The sequence below is a fragment of the Patagioenas fasciata genome, chromosome 9, assembly GCF_037038585.1.
Source record: "Patagioenas fasciata isolate bPatFas1 chromosome 9, bPatFas1.hap1, whole genome shotgun sequence".
NCBI classification, from domain to species: Eukaryota; Metazoa; Chordata; class Aves; order Columbiformes; family Columbidae; genus Patagioenas; species Patagioenas fasciata.
The window spans coordinates 6,761,377-6,773,295 of NC_092528.1; the positions used below are offsets into that span (position 1 = coordinate 6,761,377).

General features: G+C 53.6%; 1 protein-coding gene across 1 annotated transcript in view; it reads right to left on the reverse strand.

The window, feature by feature from the left end:
* Positions 1 to 4,947, reverse strand: part of EPHB1 (EPH receptor B1) — a 71,222-nt gene extending 66,275 nt beyond the window's left edge. The window contains exon 1 of the mRNA XM_065845057.2: positions 4,726 to 4,947. Within this exon, the coding sequence (XP_065701129.1) occupies positions 4,726 to 4,783 (58 nt within the window). The 5' untranslated portion in view covers positions 4,784 to 4,947. The remainder of the gene's footprint in view (positions 1 to 4,725) is intronic.
* Between the last annotated feature and the right edge of the window lie 6,972 nt (positions 4,948 to 11,919).

The following is an 11,919-nucleotide window of genomic DNA, read 5'->3' on the forward strand; positions in this document are numbered from 1 at the left end:
TCGTAGCTCCAACTTCCAGGGAAATGAAACAATAATAAATATTGAGCAGGGAAAGTTAATCTCTGCTGAACGCACTTTAATAATTCAAAAGTTATAAGAAATAAATAAGTAAAGCGCGGGCCCTTTCGCTCCTACAAACACACGTCCTGTGCGTCGCTTGTGATGTGAATGCGGGGAAAATAGTGGGTGGGAGCGACCACATCTACAGCGCAGGAGGGAGCCCAACCACCTATCTGGAAAGCTGAAGAGCTGATTTGGGTGAGATTTTACTCTTGTTGTCCCCCAAAAAAGGGTTGTGTTGCCTCTACTGGGTGGTGTTTGCATCAGCCCCATGCCCACTCCCAAGCAGCCGCTTGCTTTTGGAAAAAGCTGCGTTTTTAGTCCCTAAAACTGGTCTGTGCATCAACCAGCTTGGTATCCCATGGGCACCCAGGGTCCCAGCTCCCCGCTGACATTGCCCCATCCTTTTCTGCGCATTTCTGCTCCCACACCGACCTTCTCCATTCACGTTCATTCCCCCAGCACCCGGCATCACTTTGCAAGGTGCTGCCGGTCACCAGCCGACCCAAATTCCCACCTCACCGCTTCCATCGCATCCAGCGACCTCCGTGAGCAACGTGCACGTGGGTTCCAAACGCACCAACCCAAATCGCTCCCCAGGAAATATCCCAGCTTCACATTTGCCTGGCGCCAGTATTGCCCGGTAGCTCAAATGTTTGCAGCAAAACAAAGTCAAACGGTAACACATTTCCCAATTCTAGTGAATATTTGGGGAAAACATTGCTTCCCCCAACCAACTATTTACTCACCCTCGCCGTGCTGTTAAACGACTCCCTACAATGACTGTGTCTGTTTAGAGGGAACGGAGCCTCCAAAACTCTGCTGACCTGATTAGAATTGAGTTACCCGTTGCCCAAGGTCCTATTTTCCCCATTTCTCACTAAATCCGAGTCTTTCTTTAGCTTGCAGAACCCATCTCTGCTAGAAACATCTATTATTCAGCACCATGGCCTGGATCCAGAGCCAGGTGAGGATAGTCAGGCTACTTCATCACCAAACATCAATATTTTCTTGTGATTTCTAAGGTTTCTGCTCTGCCATGGGATGGGCGAGAGGCCACCTTGCAAACCCCCCCATGACAGCAAACAGGCCACTAAGCACATGGGAGCACAGGGCAGCAATCCAATTTCCACGTGGAGATGGTAAGCAGAAAGAGTAGGAAAATACATTATATATATTTATACATATATATATATACACACACACACCGCAGACTCCACCTTCTCCGCTCCTGCCTTCGCCAGAGCTCCTTCAGGGGTCTTATTTGCACTAACTGCTCCAAGACCATCTTCAGCATCAAATAAATACTAATAACAACAGCCCAACAAGCAGGCTTCTCATTTTCAGCGCTGTTCTTCTATCCCTCCGTCATTGCCGGCGCTCGTTTTCATCTCTAATGGGCTTCCCTGGCCCTGCTGCCAGAGCACTGTAAGTTACCCAACTTTCAGTTGCGTTACGTTCAGAGAAAGCAAAATTCAAAGCTTTAATTAAGGCAAGAAAACAAATCAAAGAGACCAACATGAAATCAAGGTGAAGCATCCATGAGACAGGTTCGAGTGGGATCGCTGCCGATTGAGGGATAGCCACACTACAGCCATCTCCACCAGGACCTGAGCCACATTCGCACATCCCAGGGACAAAAATCCTCCTTTTTGGGTTTTCCATTTGTCACACTGCGTGGCCCGAGCCACCGAGGTCACCAGCAGCTCTGGGCCAGCAGGACCTATGGAGACGTCGCCTTTACTTCACCTGCATCTCCGAGCCCGAAGCACAAGAGAATTGCGAAAGGAGGAGGAAAACCGAGGCATAATGAGTCAGTGATACCAGCAGATAGTTTGCGCAAAAGATGTGAAAGCCCGGCTGGATAACAGCACTTGAAAATTCTCTCTCAAAACACTTATTCTTCACAAACCGCCCTGCTGGGGATGAAGCGGCCGGGCCAAAGGCGGGAGCCCTGGGCAGGCACCGCTCTGGCGCCGGGCGGCAGCGGAGGAAGCCCAGAGGATGCCGGCAAACAGATGGGAGCATCCCCAGCCAAAACAGGAGCAGAGAGGGCACGCAAGGGACGCCCCCCCAGCCCCGCTCTTCTCCCGGGGTTTTGTTTCCAAAGGAAGCCAGTTGGATAAGCACGGGAAGCAAAACTAAGCTGGATCCGCCAGCCCCGAGCTGAGCTTTTCGCCTCCCTCCCCTGTGGTTTTGCTTATCACGATGCGGCGAGGAGACGGAGAGAAAAAGCTGGTTTTTAAAAACCTGGGCTTAAAAGAGCAGGCGCGAGGCGGGGGGATGATGGATAGGTGAGCAGATTACATGGAGAAGCTGCACCAAAATGGACATCAGCCCCTTCTGACCTACCGACACCTCAAACTCCAGCAGCTTCCGAGTTAAAATGTAGATTGGCGGCACGTTACCACCCTCTCTATATGCTAAATGTGATTATATTTGGTTCAGCTAACACGAGAGAGAGCACACGAGCAGCTCCTGAGTGATCGCAGGGTGTGGGAGAGACGGAGTATTAATATTTGTTCCTGTCATCTTCTCGTGTCCCTCTTCCTCTGCACAAGCCACAAAAAAATAAAACCATTTAAAAAATGACAATAAGCATCCATGCGTCGGGCAGAAAATGGTCAGTTAAGCCACAGGATTTGGTAAAAAATATTAGGTAAGCGTAAGAAAACTCAGATAAGCAACTCTGCTATCTCCAGGTTTGCGTTCCGCAGGCAGTGAGTTAGCAAGGTTTTATGGAGGATAAAGAGGTTTTTACAGGCAGCCTTGGCCCTGACCCTGGTGGCATCCTCCTCCCCTTTTAGCTGGGTCCAGACCCCAAACATCTGCCCCCCGCTATCCCAGAAAAACAGACGTTTTGTCTGGACGGCTGCTTTGGGATGCAGGAGTCATCCCTCCCTGTCCCAGCTGCTCCTGCAGAGCCGGGCTGCAGCCGCGGCTTTGCCGAGCTGCCGGAGAGTTGCTGGCAAAACCGGTCTCGTGGCTGCCCCAGGGAAAGCCAGACCCTGGGGTAGGTCAGGAAACAGGAGATGCTTCGGCTTGGGTGGAGAAACCCACGTTTAAACCTAGGAAATCCAACCCCTGCACCAGGAGGATCCATAAGATTTCAATAAGCTCCGCAAAAAGGTGTTTTCTTTGTACGACCACAGCAGGAGACTGTTGCCTTAACTCCAAATCGGACTCAATTGCTCTGCCTCAGAAATTCCCCGTGCACGATTTTCCCTTAAATCTGAGATCTTTCCCAGGATACAACTTTGCTATGCCAGTAATTTCCTCAGTAGAGTAGAAAGAGTAGCAATTTTCAACAGGTTCGGTCCCAGGCAGGGATGGAGGCTCTGCCAGCCCAGCGTGTGGTTTGGGGCGAGACACGGGGCCACAGCCACATCACCCACGAGCGCTCTCAGACAGAGACCCAGCCGAGGTTTCCCAGCCAGCCCTGATTTCGGCAGCGCCTCAAGCAGCTGACGCTGCAAAAGCCGGCCAGCAAAGCGCTGCTAACAGGTCTTGCTTCTCCACACGCGGCTTCGCAACCCGGCAAACACGCACCCGTTTGCATCACGCTCAGGCAAGGCACTCGCGTTTCCACATCCAAGTTATCTCCACAGGGATGCAATGAGGGACAAAGCCCGAGAAATAAGAAAAGCGAACGCCTGGATCAGCCAAAAGCCGTCGGAATGCAGACGCCGTGGCGAGTGGGCCTGCCTGCACGCTTGCCAACGAAGGGTAACCACAGCCAACACCGCTCCCACCTCACCGGGGAACATCACAGCCGCGTTTCAGCTCCTGAACCAGCTCCACAACACCCGGAGCCGACCTGCTGCTCTCCAGCCGGCTCCGGCAGCTTCCAGCTCAGCCACAACCGTGCTCGCATCAGCTAAATCCCCCCCAAGGAGGAGCCAGGCCCCACACCGGCCGGCAGCTCAGTTCGCCCACGAGCCCCTGCGCATCATCTCTCCGCAACCACGCGTTTCTCGCTGCCAACAGCCGAGGGGCTGCACCGCAGCCCCTGCTCGCAGCCAGCGCTCGAGCGCTGGGCAAGCTCTGCTGCAAGCCTTCTGGCTTGCGTTGTACTGGAAAAACAGGAGGCAGCAGTGCAAAAAAAAGGGAAAAATAATAATATAAGCAATACTTCTGAAAGCCGACAAGAGAGCAGAGAGCAACGGGAGCCTGGGGCGAGCTGATGGTCCTGCCAGGCCCAGTGGGACCATCCTGGTGCACCCCGAGTCCCAGGACCAGGCAGGTGATGGGAAAAGCCCGATGGCACCAGCCTTGCTGAAGCGATGGCCACGCATCTGCGCCGCGGCTCCATCGCCGGGCCAAGTAGCCCTGGCCCGCCCGGCCCCAGGGATGGAACCCCCCAGTGTATCCATCCTCCTCCTCCACAAAGCTCCCACGGGCGGCGGGAGGCACAGATGACCGGAGCGGTTCCCCCACGGCCCCTGGAGGCGTCCCCCGGAGAGGGCTCTGCCGGGAGGGGCTGCACAGGGGCCGCCCGTCCCACGCACACCCGGACGGGCTCCCAGCGCCGTTCCCTGTGCCTTCCCGAGCCCGCGGGCCGGTTCCAGGGGGGTCTCCGGGTGCCAGTGCGCGGCCCCCGGTCCACTGCGCGGCGGGGGAACCGGTTCGCGGTGCGCTCAGCATCCCGTCCCGGCGCCGCCTCACCTTCCACGGCGGCCGCGGCGGCGGCCAGGCAGAGCAGCACCACCAGATCCGCAGCCATCGCCTCCCCGGGCCCCGCGCCTCGCTGCTCCGCAGGCGTCAGCCGCTGCCGGCGGGCGGCCGTGAGCGGGCATGGGGGTGCGTCCGCGGGCCGGGACGGGGCCGGGCCGGGCAGGGCCGGACGGGACCGCGCCGCTCCCCGCGCCGCCCGGGTCACATCGCCGCCGCGAGTGGGGAGCGCGGCCACGCCGCCGCCGGCCCCCGCGCCGCCCGGCCCCGCCCCCAGCGCCGCCCCGCCAATCCCCGGGCTGCGGGCCCGCCCCCTCCCCGCCCCCAGCACCGCCCCGCCAATCCCCGCGCCGCGGGGCCGCCCCCGCCCCGCCCCCGCCGCGGACCGCCTGCCCGTTCGAAGGGGGACGGCGCCCCCTGGCGGTTCGACGCTGCCCCCGCCACCCCCCGTGTCCCCGACCCCGACGGGGCGGACACCGGCTGGCCCGGGCCACCGCAGTCCAAACAGCCTCTTTTGCCCCCAAAAGCGGAGCAAACAGGCAGCCCCACGACGAAGCGTGACCCCCTCGACCGCCCAAAACACGGCCACTCCCACCTCGGGGCCACGCAAATCAGTGCTGGGGACTCCTCTCCCCGCACTGTCCCCCGGCACCATCACCCTTCGCAGGGCATCGCTCCAGCGCCTGAGGCCAGGCAGCAGGCTGCCCTCCCTTCCTCGGGTGACACCAGTGTCCCCCCAAAACCGCCAGCTCACCAAGGCCACCCATCCGCCACCACAGCTGGACCAGCAACCACTGACCACTGGAAAATCATCAGCTTCTCAGCAAAAGAAAGCACACACACAAAAATTCAGCGGCGCCACAGGAACAGGAGTTTTCTTTCGCAGTTGTGCAAAAAATACATTTCAAGCAGCTCCTTATTCAGCTGAGCAAATAACAGAAAAAATTGCCAAGAACATTCTGGCTAAGTTTTAAGGGAATTTGCTTTCATCTTGACAACCCTTCTTCATTTCCTTCCCATGAATATCTCAGCAAACCAGTTTACTCACTCAGAGGATCACAGAAAGAAAACTGTGAAGTAAATGTCAGTATTATTTGCATCTTTATCCAGTCTGCCACAAAAGCAACACCATGTTATTTATCTGATCCAGCACAACTCGGTAACAGCTCAAGTATAGAATATTCATGATGTGCAAAGCAAAAAATGTTAATCATTTGAGAATACAAGAGGCGAAGAGCTGAGTTATCCAGGCCTCAGTTCGCTGGGGTTTTTTTCCCGCAAATAATTGTTATCAACTGAAAAAGTTGCATTCAGAAACTAACGTTTCACCAAAAAAAGCCTGACAATTTTTGTATGGGGTGGAAAAAAAATAATAATGCATCAATATTCTTCTGATTTCTTTTCATCTGGCCAAAGAGTCGGCTCTGCTGGGCGAAAGCCAGCTGTGTTTGTTCAAACAGCTTTCTATTCCCTCAGCTTCGCTCCTCCTGGAGAAGCTGCTCAGAAAAAGCCTCTCTGCACGTCGCCGTCCAGAGGGCAGGTCCTTCCCGTGGGACTGCAGCCACCCCAGAGCTGTCCCCACAGTCGTCCCTTTGGAGTTAGCTCCAAGGACACTGAATCCTCTCCCACAGCATCGCCCGCTCCCCACCACAGGACCACAGAGCCACCAGGGATGCCCCATCTCCATTCCTTCTCCCCAGGCCCCCCGTGTGCCCAAGCTGCCCCCATCCCCGTCAGATCACAAGTCCCCAAACCCCAGGCAGCAGCAGCAGCAACCTGCAGAAGGCAAAACCACCCCCTTGGACCACAAATAACCTCCGGTCCTGCCCACCAGGCACCTGTGCAGGAAGGACATGGGGCAAAGCCCTGGCCAGAGCAGGGACAACCCCCAAGAAGGTTTTTGGCAGCCCTGTGCACGGTTCCTCTGTTCCCACAGCCGGCGGCACGTGGGGATGGCGGCAGTCGGCTGCCAGAATTAGCTCTGTCTTAATTAACAGCCTTCGCCTTTGTTCTCTGATGATGCTTCAGGCGATGCCGAAGCCTTTCTGGAGGATGAAGATCTGGGATCCCAGCGAAAGGCAACATCAAGAGTTATCATGCGCCGTGGCACAGATCTCCTCAAAAATAAAACATCCCTTGAAAGTGCTTTCAGGACCAAAGATGTCACAGCGTGTGACTGTCCCCATCCTCCCCCAGCACACTGCACCAGCCAAAGCACCGAGGTGAATCCCGAGCAGGCATCGCTGTCTGTGCAGCAGTGGGTACCACACTGCAAGGGGGTTCTGGAGGGGGTCACCCCAAATCCTTGGAGCTGTGAAGCAACAAGCTCCATTCCTGGGAGCCTGACACCTCGTGTGACATGAGCCGTGTCACCCAAAGGGTGACCAAGGCTCCTGTCCCTCACCAGAGCTAAACCTGTCTCAGTTCAGGGGCTCGCAGGGAAGGTGTCCTTGGTGGCAAGAGGTCACAACAGGCCGCTCGCTAACGCAGGAGCAGCACAAAGGTCAGAAGAAGCTTCCCTTGCACCATCCCCGTGGAGCAGAGAGGTTGGCAGAGGCCACAGGAGCCTCCCCCAGCCAGCACAAGCACTAAAGCTGCTCCTGGTTTATTTTCTAAGCTGAGGCCAGGAAGATTTCTGCACAGCACAAAGCCCGTCCTAGGCAGAGCTCTCGCATCCCTGACCCTGCCAAGGCGGCACAGGCTGCTCCCAGCTCTGTTAATCGCAGAGAAAAAGCCTGCACCTACAGCAACCTCCCAGGAGTCGAAGCCTGAGGAGCTGACAAATCCACTCCTTGATAAGAAAAGCAGATTCCTCCAATTTCCCAGCCTTCCAGACTCGTTTAGTGTGCTGCAGCGCACGAGAAGGGTGAGACAGGTAAGGACGGGCAGCGCTGCATCCAGCCCCTGCAGTCAAACCCCCTCCTGCGAGTCCAAATAAATGTAATATGATGTAATAACATTAATTAGCACCAGTAAACGCTCAGTGTATTCAGGGCACAACTCAGTCACTTGGCGCAGTGCGGTCCAAACCGCTCACTGTGCTCCCAGGGGAAACAACCTCAGGGAGACTTCTGGACTTAAAATACCCTGGGGAAACTAAAGGGAGGGAGATGAGTTATTCACAGAAAATTCAGATATCTTATCAGAGCAGAAGTAGAAGCTGTAGGAAGGACGACTCCTGTGTCATGTGAACAATTTGAGGACTAAATTGAAGCGAAACGTGAAGAAAAAGTAGGTGAGATGAAGGTTAATTTGGCAACCGGAGTGAGAACAGAGGGAGCGAGGGTATGGAAGAGTCTATTAATTCCCTGGGCAAAAGAGAGACTCAGTCAGAGCCAGGACTCGGAGTAACTCGCCGCACGCTAGCGAAAGATAAATTGCAAGTTCTTCTTGTGGAATATTCTGTTTATTAAGTACAGAAATAGGAGACAGTCAAGTGCCAAGTGCCTCGAGCTTCTCAGCGCCTGAGAACATATTAATCACTACACATGATTGAACAAAAGATGAGAGTGGCATTAAGACGGGCTCTGGCGCAGCATCCACCGCGAGGCTTTCGCCACCGGTTACGGAGCCAGGGAAGGCAGGACAACCTTTCTATGCAGGACAAGGTAAAGATCAGCAAGGTACACAGGTGGATCTCTATGTTCCCTTTGAAAGGAGAGGTTTAACAAAGGAAATGCAAAAGAGAAAAACAAAAAACTCCTTTGTCTGAGGATGGATGGCTTCTTTTTATCTGTTTCTAATCCGGCTTCAACTTTCATTTCTTTAGGATGAAAAAAATCTGAAGATTAAATTTTATGCCAAGGTAAGCCATAATAGGTGACAGGAACACTCCGTCTCAGGGCCTCTGCTGGCTCTGTGAAGTCAGAGCATTCACGGTGAAGAAAGCAAAATATAGACAGACAAACACTTTCAAAATGGAGATTTAAAATAAAAACTCTTCTCATGTTCCCAATGCAAAAGCTACAGAAAAATATGTCTCTCCTCCAAGGAAATTTCATTATCTTGAAGCAAAATGCAATTTATCTTTGGAAGCTTTAAAAAAAAGAAGCGAGCAGGGAGGGGAACCTGTCACGAGAGTTTCACTTTATCACAGCATTTGGCTTGTTGCAGCCTGGGCTGCGTTCCCACCTCTGGAAGCAAACAAGGGATGTGAAGTTTTGAAGGTACGAGTCTGTCCATGGAAGGAGAACGATCCAACCCACCCCACATCTGCTGCTTCAAGGCCCCATTCTGGTATTTTCCTGCATAAATCACCCATCGGAGTGCAAAAAGCGGTGCTGGTTTGGATGGGGTTCCCACCTCACACACAGGAGAGTTCCCGTTTTTCCTACTCTGCTGTGATGAATTTCCGATTGTCACCTTGATCAATGGTCCCATGAACACTATCATAAGGGCAATATGAATGTTTTTTCCCGCTTTCCTCTCGCTCACAGGGTAATTACACGGATGATTGCACTCAAGGGCAAGAGCACGTGTCCTGCACCCTTGCACAGGCACATGGTGTTGCCGGCTTCACCAGGGCAAAATAACACAGGTTTTTCCCCAGGTAAAGGGAACAAGACAGGGAATCACAACCCTGCTCATGACCTGCACAGCGAGGAGATGTTATCTCATGACAGGAGAGGGTGTTTATCTTCAAGAGGTGTGATAATTGCACTGTTCTCAGCTCCTATCCCTCCACTTTACACAGCCGCATCCAAGCGCAATTCCACAGGTGAGGGGCTGGAACGAAGCGGGTCTTCGTGGGGCTTGACTCACAAGAGGCATCAAGATCCCTGCAAGGGGGAATTCGAGGAAGCTTTGCATTTCAAATAGGGCAGGCAGAGGTCTATGTGGAGCAAAGAGTGGGGCAGCGAGGCTGGTTTTTCACCGTTTTGTCGGCTAACATCTGGCAGCTGCAAAGCTCCGAGATAATTCTGCCTCCATCCTCCGGAGAGCTGGGATCTGGGAGAGACGCCAGAGACGCGGCAACCGAGAGGGGATGAAATTCCTTCACAGAATCCGAAACAGGCAAACGTCACAATATTCTTCCTCCCTTTAAATAAGTGACTCTTGGATGCTGATTGCGCCTGTGGAAATGCTTTCCCATCTAAGTGGAAGCGGGGAGGAGAACAGAGAGGGAGACGCAGGCGGGGGAAGGGGAAACGCACACAACAGCTTTTCTGACCAAAATCACAGCTTTTTGATCAAAACACGCAGACTTTGATCAAAAGTCCTTGCAAAGAAAGCTTTTAACTGCTACCTATATCCCCATTTTAAAAAGCCAACGAGGAAACCAAACTCTTTCCATTTGGAAACACCAAGGTTTGGTTACAGAAAAATCTGCTTTTGGCTAAAAAGCAAGCTCAGCGTGCTCTGATCTTTCAGCCAACACTTGAAACTCATTCAGGGGTAATTCTGAAAACTCACGAGCACGTGCTACAGCAGCTTGTGCAAGAGCATTCACTTGCGACCAGATTATTCGTGGGTAAAAGGATAATCTCAAGCCGAGCAGCATCCCATGGCCCGAGGTGATCGCAGCCAGCAAAAGAAGGTGATGCTCTTCAACAAGAAGGGGTGACAGAGCAATAAGGTGGTATTTTTAATTAGGTTGGGGCCAGCAGAGTCCCCTCTGGCCACGCAGGTGACCGAGGTTTCTCCCACCAGCCTCTGGAGGTCAGTAACCTACAGCACTGGGGCCCCAGTGGGAAAAAATACATAGAACAAGCCAGGAAAGACACTCAACGCGAGGAAAGACCCAGTGGTCTGGGCACAAGGTGTTTCCTCCATACCATGACCCCAAACACTGGCAGGGACCAGGCGCACGTCCCCCCTGCCCTGCGCTCCGTCCCCGCGGGACCCTCCTCATTAATAGGGGATGATTCATTTCCAAGCTTTGCCCGTTTAAAAGCGACGGGTCTCGCGCCAGTTTGTCCACGCGTACATCCTGTTTCTGGGAACAGGAATGGACCCGCCTTTCGCTCTGCAACCTCCAACATCATTTTTTCACTCTGAAGGACGCTACAGCAAAGCCTTTACAGCTAAATCACTACGGAATTTACAGAGGTTAGGAGTAGTTGGTAATGTAAAAAAAAAAAAACCAACCAACTCTTGGTAAATTTATTACACAGAATCTGACATTGTCCTGCATAAATCTCAGTGTTCTTGGTAAATACAAAAATCTCCAGTAAAAGAAAGACATCGACAAGAGCGCAGGCAAGTGAAGTGGGGGGTTACCAGGTCTGGAAGGGATGCAGGGCAGGAACCACATCCACACCCACTAGGAACCCCAGCAAAACACACTGCGCAGAGCAACAAAGGGAAATATCTCCCTCGCCTGCTCCAGAAAGGTAAAAACTGCAGGGGGAAAGTGGGAGAAATCCTCCCTGACATCTCGCAGGGACACGTGTCCTTAAAGCCACTGGCCAGCATCCCTCAGAGCCACAGCTCCGCTATCAACAGGAGCTAAATATTCACCAAAAAGAAGGATTCTCCCCCAAGATGGGGCTATGGCAGGGTGCAAGGGCTCCAGGCTGGGCTACAACACACTCTCTGCTGGCTGGAAACACGTTTTCCTACCCACAAGGAAAGAGTTCCAGCTCTCCAGGAAAGCAAAAGCTTTACCTTGGGGTGAGGATGACATTTCTAGGTGTGTTCACAAAGCTCCGGGCTGATGGCAGAAGCACAAACAGGAGGACGGGTCCATCATGCACTGATAGGAGATCGCTCCCAAAAATGCGTGGAAGCAGATAAAAAGTAACAAGGCTGGGGTTGGGGAAATCAAAGACGAGAAATGGAAGATACCTGGCAAAGAACAGCCACCTGCTTCCCCTGTCCACATCAAAGCAGGACTATGACACCCCAAACACTCAGCAACAGTCGGCACAAGTGATGGGACATGGGGTCCAGGCAGCCAAAACCTTTGTGCTGTAGCTGGGTCCCTATTTATCCCATGATCACATCTCATCCTTTCCTGACTGGGCTCATCTGGGCTGCAACCCCTGGAGGGGTTGAACAGACCGGAGATGAGGTTCTCAGGGACATGGGGCAGTGTTATGGTTGGACTCGATGATCTTGAGGGGCTTTTCCAACCAAAACGATTCTGTGATTGTTCCTGCTTCCTCTCTGGGATCTTCCAGCATCCCCTGGTGCCACCACGCTGCACCCCCTTCCTCCCCCTGCCATTTCATTTCTCTCATCAAAGCT